Source organism: Pelmatolapia mariae, linkage group LG12, assembly GCF_036321145.2.
Source record: "Pelmatolapia mariae isolate MD_Pm_ZW linkage group LG12, Pm_UMD_F_2, whole genome shotgun sequence".
NCBI lineage: Eukaryota > Metazoa > Chordata > Actinopteri > Cichliformes > Cichlidae > Pelmatolapia > Pelmatolapia mariae.
This window is the reverse complement of record NC_086237.1, coordinates 17,636,993-17,657,356: the sequence shown is the minus strand read 5'-3', so window position 1 is coordinate 17,657,356 and position 20,364 is coordinate 17,636,993. Positions and strand designations below refer to the sequence as shown.

The following is a 20,364-nucleotide window of genomic DNA, read 5'->3' as shown; positions in this document are numbered from 1 at the left end:
TCCGCATTTGTCACCGTCCACTCAGTTCAGGTGGATCAAACCTGCGCAGAAACATACGCATGTTCACCATGAAACTCGATAGACCGGCATACATTAATACATTTAGATCGACTTATGTATATATATGAAAAATGTTATTTTACTGACATATAAATATGCTTTGTTATAAAACACAGCAAATGCGATGATCTGCAGTAGCTACTCACCGATGCTCATAATCATAAGTAAACGGAAGAGGCCGTTGTTCGCTTCAATGCGCAGATGTGAGTAGGTCAAACACAGCTTAATCACTATATTACACTTTGAAATTTATTAGGATCCCTTAATAATCTCATAATATAATACTGTTCTAGATTATATAATTAAACTTCATTTTAGGCAGCAGGGTGTGAAAAGGTTCCCCTGACCTGTAATTGTGTAAATACATAATATAGAATGTATAATATAGAAGATGCAGAGAAGGATGAGAGAAAGACAGAGCAGGAAAGGACAAACTAATAATACCAAATTGTAAATTTGGTATTTGGTCCATGCAAAAGTCTTGACTCACCCCTCATTTCTTTATATTTTGTTTCCAAGAAGCCAGACTTTCTGCTAACTTTTAAGTAGTCTAGAGCAAGAGTTCCCTGGGCTTTCTGAAGGTGATTCAAAGCTTTTTTTGTTTTGGAGATCTGCTGCTTTCTGGCTCATTTTCAGTTCGGTCTGTCTGTTATTTGTAGCCAAAACACTTGAACCACTATTGTGTTTACACATAACAGACCAGTTAGCAAAGAATCGTGTTTCATTTGGCATGAAATTTTAAATGGTGTCTTTAGGTACTTTGTTACTAATTCCTGTTTCTTTTGTTGAATCTACAAAATATGCCAAACATAACACAGTTTGACAAACATAAAATGCTGTTATTGGGAGTCAGCAATGTGGTTCCCAAAGAAGTATAAGGTGACAATGTGGCATATCTTAACATGGTGTGGAGTGTGTCCTTAAGAAATTTGAGGAAACTGGACAAGTGAAGGGCTGAAGAAGTAAGATAAGATAAGGTAAGATAAAGTAAGATAAGATAAGATAACCTTTATTAGTCCCACAAGTCAGAAATTTGTTGTGTCACAGCAGAAAGTGGACAGTGCAAAGTTACAGTACCAAAAAATAAGAAAAACCCTGGAATAGGATAAGATAATAAGAATAAGATACTATATACAACAGAATAAAATACTGCGAAGTCTTTGTTGTGGAGTCTGACAGCAGTGGGAAGGAAAGAGGGGTGCCGCAGCCTGCCACTGAAGGAGCTGTTCAGTGCTGTTAGAGTCTCCTGCATGGGGTGGGAGATGTTGTCCAACAGGGATGACAGCTTAGCCACCATTCTCCTATCACTCACCACCTCCACTGGGTCTAGAGGGCATCCTAGAACAGAGCTGGCCCTCTGGTTCAGCCTGTTCAGTGGCATACTTAAAATACTATCTACTGCAGATGAATTCAAAAAGTTGTGTCTTGAAGAAACAGGACATTACTGAAGAAGTGTGGGATCATCTTGCCAGAGAATGGAACAAAAAGCAGCCACCATCCAAAGAACAGCTTTGGATGTCCTTCAAGAATCCTGGAGAGCTATTCCTGAAGACTACTTAAATAAATTACAATGAAACTACCTAACAGACTGTGCTGAAGAATAAAAATGTTCATTCCAAATATTGACTTTCAAGGTTGATAGAAATTATACAGCTTCTGTTTTTGCATTATACTGAATTTGGGTTCCCAAATTTAGTTTAAGATTTTGAACATCACACTATTTATATCAGTATACCTCCCATGTGGCCACATGATGGATTAACAGTCTTTACATATAACACGTAATGTGTAATTCGAGTTTTGCAAATGTGCTGAGAATAATCCATCTATTCAGAGAAAATGCCAAGTTGCTAATAAAACTTTTTATGGAGTTTGTTCATAATTTGGTTGACACAGATTCTCCCAGTATGTGGACTGAACATCTGTGTAATACATTATTCTGGGAGCATCCGCTTATGTAAATGTAGTAATAGTATATTCCTCCTAGGGGTGCCACAGATTTTTGGTACCCCGGGTCAAACAGTGCCTGGTCCCTTTGATAAGGGAAGGACCTCTCGGCAAATACTTGAATGAGTCTAGAATAAATTTACAATATTTGTTTTAAAAACACAACTCAAATATGCCAATTTGTAAGCATAATTGAAATATAAGAGATATTCTGAACACCATAACATGGGGCCAAATTCTGCTTTCTCTACACGCACACCTACTGCTCTCCTAAAAAACTGGTTATTCCCATTTCTGAAGCAGGGAAGGTTATTTGGACAGAGGCTGTCATGGCATGACTAATGATGGATGATTGCAGTTTAATTATACTCTAGGGGTATCACTTATCTGTGGCTGTCTGGAAATAAATGAAGCTTTTCAATACGCCACACAGTGTGTGGAATTAAGGCACTATATCTTTGTCATTTTTTTCGAAATAAAACACAGTGAAAGGACTTCAGTAGCACTATAAATTCATCCCTTTGTTATCTCTCTTTAGCCTACACTCATGTCTATTGTTTTAGTAGCAGATTATACGCATTAATCTGGGGAGGGTCTCTTTAATCTCTGATGCAATCCTAAATTAAGTTGTCCAGTGAGGTCGAACAAGCACAAAAAAAAAAAAAAAACATCCCACAGAAAATGAATGCAAGTGGAAATCTGATTACTCAGGACTTAGATAGTGGCATCCCCGACCTCCGGATAGGCTAGAGGGAGATGCCCTGTGGAGTTGGTCCATATGGCATGACAGTTGGCACATGTATGTTTTTTGAGGTCTTGACAGGACTCTGTGTAATTTTATGGGCCACCACTCACAGTGTAATTTGTTTAGAATAATGTGTGGCAAGTTGAGTGCACAAAAAGCAGTTATTCTTTCTACCTTCAGACTCCCAGAGCCCAGACTTTCTCCATATCTGAGAGGTGACATTTATGTCGGCAGTTCAGTGTTCAGATTAGAGTATATTTGGATTTTGTGCTTCGGGGCAGATTTACAAGCGAGTGATGTGATGTGCTGTGCACGGTTGGCTGGCGAAAGCTCCAATGCTGCCGAGGTACACTGAGTGTCTCACTGCGGTCACACTGCAACTGGAAAAATCTTCTTTTTTTTTTATCCCCCCTTTCCTTCTTTCAGCTTTTAATTCATCCTTTATGGGTGCAGAGGAGTCAAGTTATCATCGTGCAGCGCTCAGAGCGAAAAATGAGATTGGGAGGGGGGGAGAGAGGGAGGCAGGGAGTGGGAGGTGGGGGGGTTAGAGTGTTTGTGTGACACACAGAGAGAGAAACAGACGGAGAAAGAGGAAGAGAGGAGGCTGTGTGTTCGTTTCACCTCCTAATCAGTTTTCCTGGGGGATCTATCATCGGCTGCACGATAGCAGGCAAGTAGAAAGCGAAATAAGACGACCTTCTACCATCTCAAATTTGAGCCTCATACAAGTAAGGAATTTTTTTTACATTATTCTTCACATTACATTATTCTGAGTCCCAGAAAATGAATCAATTTATTAAATGAGTCTATTTACAAGTTGTTGACATCAAATGATCTTATCCTGGGTGTGAGTGTGTGTGTGTGTTTTCTCCAAATATATTTGACATGAAGTCAGATGAATGCAGCAGATGCTGGAGTTTTATTTACAGATTGTTTTTCTCTTGGTGTCAACATGCATTTTTCCCCCCTGCCAACTTTGGGTATTTATTAAATCCCACCAATGACATTTTGCGTGCGACTGCGAGGACATTTCACATGGCAGCCCTGACTGATTCGTGTAAAGAGATTGGGCGTCATTCTGGTAAATGTCAGTGCCAACTGTGCATCGCTTCAAACTACTTTAAACGAAGAGATAATATTTCCATTTTCATACCCGGTGACTGCCTTTTCAGCATCCCAGTTTAAGAACTAAAGCGAGAAGATTGCGCCTTTTCCTCCCCTCTCGCCTAGCTATGTAAATGTCTTTTAAAGTATTCTCCTCAAAGAAGAAGAAGAAGAAATGTGGCTTTGAACCAGAGAGCTGCTTTCTATGCCCTGCTCCATATGCATGATTACAGCACAACATCTGTGTGTGTGTTATGTACTTCAGCCAGAGATGTGAACTGTAGCCTAATTATGCACTTCTAGATGAATTATGAGTTATGATGTGTACTCATAATAATTATTAGTTACACCAAATTGCCTTATGTGGAGCAGCTGTCTGTTAAAGCTGGTAATGTGGTGGAGATAATTGGCTCACACTGGTGTTTTTTTTTCTAAGTGAGAGAAATGTAATTGTGTGAATGGTATGGCAACCTGAATTTGAACTGTGTTCACATCTCTGCCATCCAAAAGTGGAGCATATGCAGACGCACGGGGAGCTTTGATGACTTGTCCTGAGAGAATCTTCTGTTGCCCCAGTTTCTATCTCTGAAAAAAAAAGGCACACTATGGCAAGAAAAGAGAACAGCAGCTGGAAAACAGACGCATGGAACTGCACGTGCACGGTGAGGCTCCCTGCCCCGGTTGCCCGTGTGAACGAGCCATCGCACAAATTTCACAGTTCACAGGCTTTAATGAGCTACCGCAGCCTGTCCATCACACTGACGGGCGGGGCGCACCTTAGCAGACCCGGCAATCAGACAATGACTCTAAACCAGGCAATTTGTAGGATCACACGGACCACAACGGGGGGAGTTATTTTTGAACACATATTTGCCACGTGCTCACTGTGCCAGGGCTAATAAGAGAAATATGCAAAATGCTGCTTTGGTGTTGAAAATACTGCAAGAGATCAGTAAATATACTGTAGCTGTGGAGGAGACTATTGCAGTAACACTAGACTGATGAAAACTGCAAGCAAGCTGGGATAAACAGGAGCACTGTGGACACACTGAAGAGAGTTACCATCATTTAAGAGGAGGGTAGGTGACAGTTAATGGGACAAACACAGGCTGGCCAACAGATTGCTCCCAGCCTGATACTCAAGGCTATGTGCAGCAGCCTAGATCGAACTGCTGATGGGCAGCTCAGGAAATATGATCATACATCACCTGCTACAGATGCTTAAACCTCCCTGCTTTCCTTGAGCTGAAAGGAGTCGTGTCGCTTGCAGTTTTGAAAAGAAGCGGATATCAGCAAGGAGACAGAAATGTTTAGAAAGTTTTCCCTTTTACGTTTGAATGGCTGCTGACGGGTGCGGAAAGGTTTTTGTTTGTGACCCCTTCCTTGCAAATTACAGGAGAAGATTGAGGGAGGCAGCGAGATGTGTGGTTGCTGAGAGACTGCTGTAGGTGGATTATGAAATGCAGGAGGGGGGGGACAGGGGCCAGTCACTCAGCTGGGAGCGTATCGAGTTGTGCAATGATGGGAAATGTCAGTTGGGGGGGGGGGGCAACAAAACAGTGCAAATGTTTCATAAGGAATAAGATGTCTGGTTCTATGTTAGGTGAACATTTTAGACATAAAGGAAAAGCAAACGTAACAGAGCTTCGTATTCAGGCAGTAACTCGAGATTCAGGGAACAATCTGATCTCCTGGTAATATTTTGGCAGCATTTGCAGATAACAAGTTTCAAGCGTACGAGTGTTTCTTGTGGACCAGAGACTAACAGAAATGACACAGATCTCTAAATGAAAGGTTAATTTGATTCAGCTGAGGTGTTTTGTTTTGAACTGTTGTACAGTGACACAGTTTAATCTCTTAGCAGATATCCCCCACCCCCTCCCCTATCTGCAGCACCAGTATTACATCCCCTTATTACAATCTAACTCAGTGCTTTTATCTCTAATTCTAATGGCAGATTACAGACATGGATGCTCCCCTTTCGACCCCCTGTAATATCCAGATTTGTGAGGTGACCTGCGACTCCTTCCGGATCATGTGGGATATGACCCCCGAGGACACGGCCAGAGCCACACACTTCTTCATCGACTTAAGCCGCAAGGCCAACAGGGACCCCAACCGCTTCAAACACAGGGTCTGATCATTCTGTAACTCCAGCATGACCTCACATACCTTTCCCCCACCTTCTCCCCGAAGGCAGCCCGCTCTGTATTGGTGTCATCTAGACTCATGCTCCAGATTCACACCGGTCACAGTGCTCGTTTTCATCATCCGTTTATTGTGCGTCATTTCCTAATTAACAGCGGGCAGCACGAACGAGGCAGGAAATCATTCGATTTTCATCGAAGTCTGCTTTGCTGAGCAGATGACTGCGTTACACGTTGTTACTCGGAACACAGAAAACTGTGGTTGTGCCCTTTCAGTCACTTCCAATACAAGCGAAAAGGAAAATGTGTGCAGTCAACAGCTTCGGGCCAGTGACTCACTTGCACATTGTTTCTTTTATTATATATTTTTTTGAAAGTGGAACAAAACTTGACAAATTCAGCTGCAGCATGGAGACGTTAATGTTAATGTTAATTCCTTTCCGTGTGCATGGTTAATTTTGTTAATTTGAAAGATTTCATGAAGCGCAGATATAATGTGACAACAAATCTTTTTTTAGTTTTATCTTTAACGTTGATCAGAGCCTATTAATCTTGAGCATAGGGAAGAGATGTGTAGCTACCAGCTACTTTCCATCTGCTCTCTCTGGGTCATATTAGATATATAAGACATATCCTTATTTGCTCTGAGCCATGCTAGCAGCTCAGACCCACAGAACGATCCACAGAATCACTGGAACTCCTGTTGAACTTAGTTCCACTTTAAGTTAATCTAAACATTATTCCAGCTATGCAGCATTTTCAGTGTGAACAAGATAGATTGCTGACTTGGATGAATTTTAGAAATACACTCATGCAGTGTGCAGTTCCACAGAAGCTGGTGAACTCCTTTGTAGTTACCAGAACCTCTATGTTACTCATACAGCCCGGTCTGATTTTCATTCAGCACTGACGTCCCAATTAAAGACAAACATAACATGACTCAACACAACAGCAGTTCATATCTGTACCTGAAGTGCTGAGTCACCTCTTACAGTGCAAGGCGGAAAAAGTTGTGAACTCTTCACTTCATGAACTCTTTTTATCTCCTTTACCAGCGAAAACTTCATTGCTCATTTCCTGTAGCTGCTTATGAGGCCTTTGTGGACTCTGAGATTTCATGATTGTGCATCTTCTCTTCAGGTCACAGTCACATCTCAAGTGGGCTAAAGTCATGACTTGGCCATTCTGAAACCTGCAGCTTTTCTGTGGTTCATTAACTTGCTGTTGATCATCATCTTGTTAAGTCCGCTCTCATATTGACTTCTGTCCTGAAATTCAAATGGAAATTTTCTTGGTCCGCTTTCAAATGAATATTTTTTCCCTCAGTGTCTGCAAGCTGACAGGCACTGTGGTAACAAAGCAGCCCCAAATGATGATGAACTTCTACCAGCACTTCCAGCACGTTTGACCCCAGATGGCTTTTAGAGAAGTCATTAGCACATAAGGTCACTTCTGTGCCCCTGCCAGCACTATTACTCAGACATTAAAAATATACTGTGTGATAATTAAACTTAAACTTAATGATGAAACCCTACTAACTCCAAAGACTTCAACAGCTATGCATTCCCTCTTCCCTGCTCCACACATCCAAAGCCACCACAAGCTTTATTCTCTATTTATACATTTCAAAACGTATTTTTTCCTTCCAATCATTTTTTAAATTTTCTTCCCTTTTTTCCTCGTGTTCTTTTTAATAGTTATACTGATGGCATGCCTGTAGCCTGAAATAACGATAATGAAAAGAAACAGTTGCTATCTCCGCAGATGCAAAATGCCGACTGTAATTATGGCATATTATTGCAGCACGCATTCACAAACTGAAAAGTGCTTTTGTGAAGTCAAGGCAGGGGTAGTACTGAGCGAGCTCTTCTTAGATGGAGGATATGATTTCTCTCTGATACACGAAGAGGCACAAACAAACTTGCATCAGAGATGTTGCTATGGATATATGGACCTCTGAGCCTGTAGTAATTAGCTGTGCTGCTCAGAGGCCTTGGTCAAAACGAAGCTGCTGTTTTGATTAGATGTATCCTAGTTACAGCAGCTGGGGCTTAAAAATGGAATCTCACATTAATAAAGGCAAAGTTTATGGAAGGAAATGCTTGACTAACAATTGCATCTGCATCGGCTTTGAAATGTAAATGATGCATGCGGCAGACCGTTAAAGGCTTGCATCCTGTACCCTGGTGTCACCTGCTTCATCCTGCAGGACGTGCCGACCAAGCTGGTGGCCAAAGCCGTGCCTCTCCCCATGGCAGTGAGGGGACACTGGTTCCTCAGCCCGCGGACAGAATACTGTGTTGCTGTTCAAACTGCTGTCCGACAGCCAGATGGTGATTACTTGGTCTCAGAGTGGAGCCAGGTGGTGGAGTTTTGCACTGGGGGTAAGACATGCACTCGTGTGTTGTGACTAAAATAACAGTGATTATGCATGCAGTCAAACATCAGAGATCTGACCAAAGTGATACAAGAGAGGAACAAAAAGTGCAGCGCACAAAAATGGCAAGACAACAACCCACAATTCTGTCTCAGCACCGGATAGTCATTAACATTTGAAAGTAGTGCAGACTTCAAGTAGTTTCACAGCTTCAAAACTTGAACTTTGCAGACTACGCAATGGAGCACCTACAGCAGCTTCTCGACAAGGCCAAGGGCTCAGCGGGGAGGCTGCTGAAATTCTCTGTCTTTTATCGCAACCAGCACCCAGACTACTTTGATTATGTCAGGTAGGCACTTCACTTTTTCTCTTTATTATACATTCCCATATGAACAGAGTGCAATAACCCATTTTCCTTTTCATGTATGGAATTAGAAAGGAGTGTGGAGGTCTGATGCGTCCAGCCCTCAAAGACACCAGTGGGAGTCACGGCTCACCCATCAGCGGCAAACTGCATGGAGTCTTCTTCAGCTGCAACACAGAGTTTGATACAGGGCTCCCTACCAAAGACTCCCCGTACGGACCCCTGCGGTTTCAGATCCCGGCTGGACACCTGCTGAACCCCAACATCTGCCTGTATTTTGCAGACTTCTACTGCATGTACACGGCCTACCACTATGTGGTGCTGGTGCTTGCCCCTGTTGGCTCAGAGGGAGATGCCTTCTGCCGCACCCGCCTCCCTATGCTGGACTTGGCTTCCAACCCCTTTTTGACTTACACTGCCTCTCAGAGACCCGGGGAGGAGCCCTTGTACTGCCACGCCAGCGACGTCATCCTTGAGGTGCTATTCACCGAGCCGGTTCACTTGGATCAGGGCGGCGTGGAGCAGATCAGTGGGCACCAGCTTATGAGTCTGACCACCGCCAATGCCAAGAAAGACCCGAGCTGCAAAGTGTGCAACATCAGCGTGGGACGCTGAGGGAAGCGCTGGCGCAGAACTTGAAGTGTGCAAGTCTGCAGCCAAGACAGACGCTGTGATGCAAAAAGATGGTTGAGCCCATCATGTGTAGGTCAGAACACTGTGGAAAGAGTCACCTCTCAGGGTGCACTCGTGCTGCTTTCCCTCCTCCCTCCTGCCTGGACCAGATAGTGTATTTAAACTAGAAGACTTATAAAAGTGTGTATAGCATTACTCCATCCTAATCACAGCTGGAAATACAATGAACATGCATCCATGACAAAAAAAATGCACTGAAAACACAGCAGGCTTAAGAAGACTGTTTTTTCTGGTATCATCATGGTGATGTGTCTTTTTCTTTTCTTTTTTTTTTTGTTTACAGTTTTTGCCCATTTTCCCTTTGATGTGTTTTATTCACAACTGACATTTTGACTTGTTGCAGTAGGGAAAATCAGGCAAAGTAATAGTCAAGGTGAGGTTTTTCTAATATGGACACTTAATCCCTTTCATAGCTTACTCAGCCATCATCAGTCCTCCTGCTCTTTCTCTGCTGTGACAAGTCAAAGCTGGTGTGACGGCATGTAAACTGTTTTTTTTTCCCGTGGAGATTATTTCAGCTTATTGTGATCACCTCTCAAACAACATACACTGCCATGTGTCTCCTACAAAATGAAGTCTAATCACTTATACTACACTGAAACATGAACGTTAGTTTCCAGCATCCTCGCTGAATACTTTCCTGCTTCACTTTAAATGTAAGGTTATGACTAAGAAATTGTTGCAGGAAAGACTTTTTACTGCAGAACAGTAGGATACTTTGTAACAGTAAAAGCCATTAGGAGGAGGTTCAGTGTTTGAACATAAGAGAAAGGTAATGAGGAAGCTCTCAAAGCTCCCTGCAGTCGCTCTTTGGCAGCTGTGCTAAGATTAGCAGCTTCTGCTATTGGCCTCCTGTTTGTCCCTGCCCAGTAATCTCTGACCTACATGGGAATCCCAGAAATGCCTAAAGTGAAAGGGATCCCCTCCCTGTCGCACAACAATAATTCATCCTGTGGTGACGGGCCAAAATGCAGGACACACCAACAGAGCGTGGACAGTGTGTGATGCTTAACGTGAAAGGAACTGACACCAAAACTGATCTGTTTTAAAGACATTTTTAAAATATAAAACTGTTACTAAGCAGTATAAACATGATCAAAAATAAAAGAAGTAACATTTCACAGAAAAACACAAAAATGTACACTAAACCTTCACCCAGCACTGATACAGTATACACAAAGGTGGGGAAAAAACAGGATCACTTCTAGGTTTAGTGAGTCATGACCTTTCACTTAGATTCTTCCCATGGCACAGATGTGAGTTCACACTCACTGTAATGCTGTAATTCTGTCCATCGTTATTGTCCCAAAAAGGCTCGCTGTGCCCTCCTGGCAAATAACTTAAACAGAACTCAATCTTCCTTTTGGCATCTAGCACTTTAGGAATGGTAATGTCAAATTCAAAGATGTCCGTCTGAGGTCCTCCAAAGCGTTTCTGCAGGTACGTGCAGGGCACGTCTCTGTAGCTCTGCCACGAGTCAAAGGTGATGCGCACACGCACATCCTTCTGGTAGCTGACATTCCTAACTCTCACGGTACCCCTGAGGGCCTTCTCGCTGATACTGCAGTTCTCCAAGATGACCATGCTCTCTGCCAGCTTGCCACGAAAGGCCTGGAAATTTGCAGATGGCTGCGGGAAGCCCAGTTTGAGCTGTGTTCCTGGGCAGCAGGTGCTGACTGTGCAGCTATAGCCATCCTCTGTCATGCTGCCCAAAGACTGCAGCGATGGCAGCAGGTCGAGGTCAGACTGCTCTTCTTCGTCGGAAAACACTCGCACGGCTGTTAGAGACAATCCCCGCGAGTCGGCAAAAACAACACGTTTGCTCTTGATTGGGAACAACACATCATCATCGCCGTCGTCCAAGTCATCGAGGAAAGGTGAGGAAGGATGGGGCGGGAAGACTTGGCTCAAGATGTCAGAGGATAAGTGCTCTGAAGCTGGAGGACGGATGCAGGATCGCTGGGGTTTCAGGATGGGAACCCAGACATGAGGACACAGTTGTTTACGCTGGTTCAAGCACAGCCTGACAGCAATCTCCAGCAGTCCGGCTGACCGAGCCATCGACCCAAAGCCAACCACTGGCAGGACACTAACAAGAAACACACAGGGACCTCAGCACTGACTGGAAATGTGAATATATCTTTGTATATATTGCAGTTGTGTCATTACATGTTTATGCAGGGCTTTTAAGGAAGGCATCATAATGTGAAAGTGATCTGATAAAAAATATTATGGTCATTTTAATTTAACCCCTAAAGAAGTTGTGCAAGCTAATCTGCACAGTTTGTGTGTGTGTGTGTTGTGTCTGCTTACGATGTACTGGACATCTCCATGCTGGTATTCCTATGCTGAGTGATGGGAATATTGTCCTCAATGTTTGGAGTTCTGGAAAACAGAAAAAAAAATCTGTCACAATTACAACAAAATCTGTATTTAAAAAAGAAAAAAAGTTGCACACAAAGATTGGTGTGTGACAACATGCAACAATCTTTGTGTGTAATTCTGACATTTAAAAATGTACTTACAATCTCCCATGAGTAGCGTGTTGTAGTTGTGTTGTCAGTTGTTCCCCACAGGAGACTCTGGCACAACACATTTATATCACCTCAGTTTAGATGTCATATTGTAAACTCCACCCTCTTCGCTGTCCTGACCAATCAGCTTGTGACTTTGTTTCTCTTTATGTCTCCCTGTGGTACTGCATTTCAGTAAGTTTTATGTTTTCATAGGTTGCCACTACTTTGCATAAATAAATAATTTAATTATGGGAAAGAAACATATGAACACACCTAAATGTTAACCATGAATATTTATGTGAAGTTAAATATTTGTATCGTCACCTTGCACATTCATTGTCCAGTGTTGACGATGTGCATTATGTACATAAAAGTCTTCTTTGTGTAATTCCACTCTGCATTATGGAAACTATCCAGGTCATCCTGCCCTTTATTCTCACACCTGTTAGTGGACACAGATCCCACAGAGGCCTGGGCATGGCTCCAAACCTTTGCTATCTAGCGCCTGCTCTAAAGGGATCACTGCCCCACGGTCCATCAGCATGTGCAAACCTGAGGAGGGCCGGATTACAAACAACTCTCAGCAGTCTGGTCACTTAGCCGAGGAAGCTATTCAGGAATCAGTCCATGTGCGTATGCGAGTATATCGAGTTCCACACATATCCACACATGGAAGACCTATCTTTACTGAGACTGTTGCCACCAAACTACAGGACATTTTTATGACTTTACAATTAGTGTGAAATGATAAAAACTGGTACAAATGTCTACAAAGCCTAAAAAAAAAAATAAATGGTGTAGTGTTTAATAAGTGCTATTCTTTCACAATCATTTTATTTTTTCTCCAACTCACATTTCAAACTATCTTCAATGCCTGAAGGAATATTTATTTTATTTTCCAACATTTTAATAGGAATAATAACAGGCCCGTTCCCCTCAAAACCACACTGTATGCTATCAGACATCTAAATCAACTTGATTTGTTCCTGGTTTTACCAGGTCAAGGCACACACTATATGACAGCAGTGTGCTAATCAGAACATCAAGTAACATTTCTTCTCCAGGTCTTCAATGAATGCAGTTTAAGAGTTAGCAACACAGAGTAATCAAGACGACTGTCTAAGCCCACTCTTTCAATCCCTTATTAGTTCCAATTACTGGTGAATTTATGTGAAGGCAAACAATAAGCACTGATTGCGCCCGCTGAAACACTTACATAACAATGCTACCATAACATCTTTTAGGTTAAAGTTTAAAACAAAGTCAAAAAGGAAACTTTCAACAAGTGAAAAAGAGTAATGTCACGATGTACAACAGCTAGGTGAGCATTAACAGGACAATCGATGACATTAAAGCATGTTAATTCAAGTGTGAATGTCCTTAAATTACAGCAAACAAACCCTGATCTTGCAAAGATGCATGCACATCTAGCATGAGCACCTCGGGATGGAAGGCGTTATGATGCCAAGTGAACTGATGAAATTTCACCGTCGGGTCATCTGATGCATCCGGTTATTGAGCAGCTGAGAAATCATCCAATAACATGAATCATTTGGATGGAGCAACATGAAGAGTAATGAATAAACAGATTAGACAGAGCTGTCTTTATCAGTCACATGCACACCAACGTACTACACAACAAAGAATATGTTATAACATGATTAAAAAGATCCAAAAATACAAACTCAGTGCTGCAAAAAACCTAGTTTAGTAAACAGGGTTCATCCACAGCTTTTAGTTCCCGCTGGCAGTGACCTCGATCGTGTCCCCCCACCCCCACAGAATTAAACTCTGGTGCCATGGTGCTACAAACGTCTCTATATTTACATCCCAAAAGTCAGTCCTTATTCTGGATGAAAGGTGAGGATGAAGGGCATGCTTCCTGATGTGATCACTGCGCCGTCTTTATTTCAAGAATGTCTCCTGGATCCAAAGTAACAAGCAACCTGCAACATATAAAAGACCACTATTAATTGCCCTTGACTGTTAACTGTAGTTTAGTTTAGAGATGACAACTAAAATTTGTTGTAAACACATCATGGTGCTTTAAAATTTCAATGCTGTTTTTATATTATCTGTTGCCAAGAGACAATGAACACTCAAGAAGGGAAAAAAGCGAAAGAGAAAAAAGTAAGCGCTAAAAATAAATCCAGATGTCACCGCAAAGCCACGGCTTATGTAAGAGCTGCAGAAATGAATTATTAGATGCCTGTAGAAGAGGGTGTGAGGGCAGTATTGAGTTAATGACAAAGATGGCTCAGTCAAGGCTCGCTGGTACTGACCTTTGCATTCATATCAACTGCACAGCTCCACTTGACACAAGTGGAGCTATAGTTCGATAACGCATTAGGTGCTGAGAGCCCTCTTCGAGATCCACGACATACTCTCTGATAGAAGAGACACAGTGGAGATTTTATCAGTTTAGTATCTATACAGAAAAGGGTTAGCGAATGCAAGAAGGCAACACTGCCACCTACTGCATGACTAGATAATAGCACATCAAGAGAAATATTGACAAACAAACCTCTGATCTTCCGTTTCAGGCTCTACCAGGATGTTTTCCTGTCTCTCTTTCACTCGCAGAAACACAAAGGAGTCCAGGCAGGGCTCAGGCACTAACATTAGGATACACAGTGGTGAAACCAGTGCGATGGTCAGTGAAAATGTCACAGCAAATGTCACCATCTGTCTACATCGGCTAATAGTATCACCATTTTAGACACAGAATGACACCTTACCTGCTTTGAGCATATCCACAGTCTGTAAGTTGGCTGGCATGCGCTTCAGTGCTACAGCCTTCAGGTAGCTTTCTGTGTTGGCATAATACCTGCAAGCCAGATGTGTTGGCATGTGATTTTTTTTTTTTAAATCCCAAGTGTTGCAAGAACCGCAGACGTTTAAACGACTTTATTCCAGCACACTCACTCTTTGGCAAAAGCAAACTCCTCAGGCGACAGCAGAGACGGCTCGCCCTCACCCCGAGACTTCTCTCTCTCCAAGACATGTGGGAAATACTTTTCAATCTAGACATGAAGAGCACAAAAGGTCAGGCATATGTCACCAACAGCCACCGAGTGAGACAAAACTCAGTTTTGTGGCGCTGACCCAACCGACCTTCTGCAGACGAGAGCGCAGGTAGCTGCTGAGAACGTAGCGGATCCTGTCTATTTCCATGCGATGGATGCTGGCCTTTGCATCGCCTTTCTTCACCCGCTGCAAGTTGGACTCCTGTTGGTGATAAGGTCACAAAACTGTCAGGGTCCTTTTATTCAGGCAGGGCTCTAGAGTGCGACCAATTTGGTCGCAAATGCGACCAAATTCTTCAGTGGTGCGACTAAAAAAAAATGTTTGGTCGCACCGGTGCGACCAACTGTTCAGGTAACAAAAAAATCTCTGCAACTCTCTGTGTGGTCAACAACAGACACACATTATGCCCCTATTGTGGACTACACCAATCAGAGATAGTCAGGGGCGGGACCTCTCTGATCGGCTGTGGTCCAGTTGAAAGTGCAGTTGAAAGAGGGAGGTGAGTAGCTTGAATAAAGCGATATCGATTCATTAAATCCTGAATTGACTTTTAAATATAACTGTGTTTTGCCAGAAACGCCAGATTCTCAGGTTAAAGCTCACAAAACTATTTCAACAACCACCAAACAGCAAATGAGAGCAGCTACACGGATTCCACACAAAGACGTAAACACAGACCCGACGCATCAGAATCAGCTTTCTCTTTCTCGGCTTTCTCACCCGATGGCACGTAGACGGACACGCTGTCGGAGCTCACCTATTCTGATGCGTCGAGTCCACGCTGTGTTTACGTCTTTTTGCGCTGATTCTGAGCTGCAGGTTTTGTCTCTCTCCAACCAAAATTTGCCGAGCCAGCAGCAAAAGAAGCAGCAAATTGCGCTTCACATTTGATCAATGTCGTCATGAATTCGCTCTGAGTTTTGCTGTTTTGCTTCCATCACGATAAAAAAAAATCACACTTCATGCACAGCTCTCTCTCTGTACTTCAAGAACAGTTTCCCGTCTCAAATCTCTGTTTTCTGCATTATTCATTCGCTTATTACCCACCAGTCTACCGTTGTTTACAGCGCTGTCTTTTTCTTTTTTCACTTAAATGACCTCGGACAAGAAAGCCTAATTTCTGCTGTTCAATACTGAAGAAATTTAAACTTTGTAAAATTGTGCAAAATTACAGAATATTTTTAAGGTTATCTGCTATAAAATGCCAGGCCAGGAAAATCTCCTTCATGTTTTTCTGTGTTTTATTCTCAGTTACTTTCACACAAAGGCATCTGCTGTGATGTTCACAATTCCGATGAAGTCTCACATGTATCAGTACTAATAAATGATCAGAATTATAATATTTCTGACTGTCTGAGGTTAAATTGAATCGAATGGATTATAGAAATCAGTGATGATACCCAGCCCTAGTGAGTAGCCTAGGCCCGACAGAAGTGGATGTAGCTGTGGGTAATAAGAAAAGATGAAAAGAACTATTGATAACTTTTTTGTTAAGTTAAGGCCTGATCCGTCTGAAATTCATAGCCAGCTCTGACACGGTGCCATCAATCTTTGAATGCTGTAAAAGCACAGTGTATCCAGAAAACACATTATATGCTGCAATAAATGCACTGCCCAAGTGTCCCCTCTCCCCACTGCCTTTCAGCAGCATGCAACAGCAAACAGGTCGTCAGGCCAAGATGATGATTAAGTTTAACATTTTCTACAATATTGACAAAGCACTTTAAGCACAAGTTTGTTAGTTAATAATTTAGAAATGAATATTGTCTGTATGGACTGCAACTTCCCCCCAAAGAAAGTGCACATGTAAAATTGCGGTGTTAAGCGATGCGGTTGAAAAATTTGAGTGCGCCTAACTTTTGTGCCGGTGCGCCTAAATTTTTAAAGTTAGGCGCACCGGTGCGCCCATGTCAAAAAGTTAGTCTAGAGCCCTGTCAGGGCTACTCAGAATGACTAGAAAAGCAAGGGCCTTGGGATATGTTTGAATATCACAGTGTTAATACCATCCTAATCATCTGAACTGAATCAATCTCCACAGCTGGATGTATAGTAATGTAATCAAGGTCGTACTGACAGGCAGCAGCTTTAGATAGTAGTTTGTCACACACGTTGCCCTGAATTGTTTGAGATTTTATTTTGAAACTAGGGCTGTGCGATATGACCAAAATCTCATATCCCGATTTAAAACATCTATCGTCCCGATAAAGATATAAATCACAAAAATTTAACATTTTCTGTAAATTCTGTGAATCTCGGGTAGCTGAAGTATTTCCAGCTGGGTGTCGTGTAACTGGAGTCGAGTGTTTTAACCGATGCATGAAACTACACATTTTTAGACATATGTTGTAACGGCCGCCGTTTTCTTTGTGAGTATTTATTACACGGCGTGCTGCGGGGAAAAGCCTGTTCTAACGTTTGAGTCTAAGGTTTATTTTTTAGCACCTGACGGCTCTTTTTTGCTTCTCCTCCTTAAATACTCTGCATACTTTTTCACGTGATTCAGTTTATTTTGAAAAGTCTCAACAGGATCTTGACCTTTATTGTGAAAGGTTTATGAGGAAAATAAACAAGTGGACTCGCAATGGTTTTACCGTCGTTGCTGCTAACGACAACGCATAAAAACAGTAGTGTGGTTATATTAAATATACGAGAAAGAGAGAACTTTAAGAAATTAATATAGCCACTACAGTGACCATCAAAATGATGACAAAATATTGCCGTAAACAGTTTATTTTGCGACACCACGAAACAAACGATAGCGTAAAAATGAAACGATATTTGTTTTTATATCGTCATCCGATATATATATCGTTATATCGAACAGCCCTATTTGAAACCACCACATTACACATTTGACATGATCATCAAAGTCTTGATATCAATGCACGGCTTCCTATAGATCAATTTATCCATGCTAATGAAACTAAATCATAAGAAACCAGCAATGAAATGCTGATCTGTCAGGTGACAGAATTAAAACATTTTTGTAATAATTCAAGTAAATGATCAAAAAGCAGAAATCTCAGATATTCCTGAATTCCACTTCTTTATTTTGAACATTTGATGATGTTTTTTGACCCACTGAAAAGGAAATTACTTTCTTTAAACTCTAACTGAAAAATAAATTAATTTGGGTGTATAAAGTGGCATTTTGAGCTCTAGTGAATTGTAATGGGTATTTTTCTACAATCCTTTGCTTTTTATGGGTTAAAAAAAAAAAGAAAAAAAGAAAAAAAAAGAAAAATTGACAGTTTAGAAGAGGTGGAATGCACCTACTTTTGTTTGTTGTTTGTTAAGCCACTTAACATTGACCTATGAATCATCCGAGCACGAAAAGGCACCGAATTCGAAGGAAAAGCCAGTAACGTGTCTGAAAAAACAACAGACAACTTAGCAAAGAAGCTATTTTAACGTGTTACTTTAGGCACTTTGCTACTGGGAGCCTGTAGCAAAAAACACATTCTTTGTTTTCACTCCTTTAGTCTATTAAAAATGCCAAAGAAAAAAAAACATTTTACAGGTATGAAATTATATTTCTACACCAACAAGATGATTCTCACTGAGTTACTAACCACTGAGAATCAGCTTGGTATATCTCAGCATGTGTGCCATTAAATAAAATTGTGCAACCTGGACAAGTTTTTTTCCGAACAAGTCATTTTTCAGCATGGCAATGATCCCTAACACACTGCCAATGCAGTAAAAGCATATCTGGATGGGAAAAACAAAAAAAAACCCCAAACATAAAAAACAAAAACCCCACACAGTGGAACACTATCAGTCATGGATTGGCCTCGACATTATTGAAGCAGTGTGGGATCATCTTGACAGAGAACAGAACAAAAGGCAGCTGACACCAAAGAGCTTTTAATGTCCTTTAAGAAGTCTGGAGAACAATTCCTGAAGATTACTTAAAGAAATTACAAGAAAGCTTGCCCGAAAGAATTCAGGCTGTGTATAGCATAAAGGTGGTAATACGGAATATGGACTTTCAAGCTCATTAAAATTGTACCAACTCTGCTTTTGCCTTACATTCTGCATGTCAATTTCACTACATCATAGCAAAACATAAAGAAGTGAGAGGTGGCTCGAGACTTTTGCACAGTACTGTATATAGTTTTCCCTCTGCTGCATTTGAATCAGTCATGCACATTCTCATAGGTTGCAGTCTTTTGCGTTTCAGTTGCTGTTTTGCAATTCAGAAACTCAACTATAACCATGCATGCTACTGAACATTAGAAACAACCCACACAGCAGGAGGTATTCCCCGGGTAGTTTACCATATGAGTCAGCTGCTCCATCACACACTCCACCACCTCTGATTTGTTCTCCAGCAGCTCCGGTGAGAACTTCTCATTTAGCCAAGCCTGTGGGCGACACACACGGACACAACAGTGAAGACGGTGCTGAATATCTAATAGAGGTGAAGAGTCTGCACGTCAGGGGAATAATCTGGCCTACTTCTTCCAGTTTAGCGATCAGCTCCGCCGGGGTCATAACATCCTCCTGGGTGTCATCCTGGTTGAAGTCGCTGCCGTCGTCAGACAAAGCGTCCGACATGGTTTTCAGTAAAAATACAAAGTTTCACCAAAACGCAGAATATCTGTTGAATTAAAAATAAATTAATAATAAAAAATAGAGCAATTAAAACTGAATAATATGAGGGAAAATGTAACAATGCGACTACTACTGTCACAGCAGCCACAAGTTAGCGGAAAAACTCGTTGTTTATTCGCGCCACTGGGATTCTTCTCGCGAGATTTACATGTGCCCGTTTACCTGAGTTTAGCTTGTCAGGCAAGCCTTCACGTAGGCTTAGTATAATTTTTATTAATAATCGGACGGATCATTCAATAAAAGACAGTAAATTCGTTTCTAGACATTCAGGAAGACTATTGATCGGGGATGTTGAGGATTTTCTGCTACAGGAGCGCAAACTTTAAAAGTTCAATGAGCCCGGTTTTTCCTGAAATGCAACACTGAGGGAATCTACTCTACATAACACGTGCACTCAAAATATTGCGTGTTGCTGAAGATTGTTGCAAGTAATGCTAGAGTGGTAGAAAGTGGTGGGAGAAGCATTTCTATGGAGTTTTCACGCATCATAATTATGGTTATGTTATTGTGCTTATATTGCGAGAGATATCTTTATATAGATTTATTATATATTTTATATATTTACAGATAATTACTGCTAATACTATCAAATATATAAAACAAGCATTAATTATGATCTAGGAAAACCTCATAGAAATGCTCCCTATACCACTAATAGACATAATATAATAGACACTAGATAAAAGACAGTGACAGCACAGGGTACGGCATATTCACTCAAGAAATACCAAAAGATTGTGATTATTACAAACACACAAAGACATAAC

The 20,364-nt window shown here is 41.6% G+C and overlaps 3 protein-coding genes across 5 annotated transcripts; 1 reads left to right on the top strand and 2 right to left on the bottom strand.

Annotated features, from left to right (window-relative positions):
* Nucleotides 1-3,315: 3,315 nt before the first annotated feature.
* On the top strand, nt 3,316-9,359 carry LOC134638387 (phytanoyl-CoA hydroxylase-interacting protein). Of its 3 annotated transcripts, none has more exons than XM_063488929.2 (5): nt 3,316-3,422; nt 5,814-5,990; nt 8,213-8,387; nt 8,612-8,729; nt 8,816-9,359. In XM_063488929.2, exons 2-5 carry the CDS (start codon nt 5,823-5,825, stop codon nt 9,357-9,359), a joined length of 1,005 nt encoding a protein of 334 aa, XP_063344999.1. In that variant the 5' UTR covers nt 3,316-3,422; nt 5,814-5,822. The 3 variants fall into 3 exon arrangements, with proteins under 3 accessions (XP_063344999.1, XP_063345000.1, XP_063345001.1); XM_063488930.2 differs by having other exon boundaries at nt 3,333-3,426; XM_063488931.2 differs by having other exon boundaries at nt 3,376-3,480.
* Nucleotides 9,360-10,654: 1,295 nt separating this feature from the next.
* ppp1r3c2b (protein phosphatase 1 regulatory subunit 3C2, duplicate b) lies at nt 10,655-12,742 on the bottom strand. Its single transcript, XM_065471822.1, has one exon. The coding sequence runs from the start codon at nt 11,496-11,498 to the stop codon at nt 10,656-10,658; it is 843 nt and encodes a 280-aa protein (XP_065327894.1). The 5' UTR covers nt 11,499-12,742; the 3' UTR covers nt 10,655.
* Nucleotides 12,743-12,781: 39 nt separating this feature from the next.
* On the bottom strand, nt 12,782-19,647 carry gins4 (GINS complex subunit 4 (Sld5 homolog)). Its single transcript, XM_063488932.2, has 8 exons — nt 19,442-19,647; nt 19,261-19,347; nt 15,068-15,181; nt 14,879-14,976; nt 14,692-14,780; nt 14,478-14,568; nt 14,236-14,340; nt 12,782-13,899 (listed from the first exon to the last, which is right to left on the bottom strand). Exons 1-7 carry the CDS (start codon nt 19,538-19,540, stop codon nt 14,244-14,246), a joined length of 675 nt encoding a protein of 224 aa, XP_063345002.1. The 5' UTR covers nt 19,541-19,647; the 3' UTR covers nt 12,782-13,899; nt 14,236-14,243.
* Between the last annotated feature and the right edge of the window lie 717 nt (nt 19,648-20,364).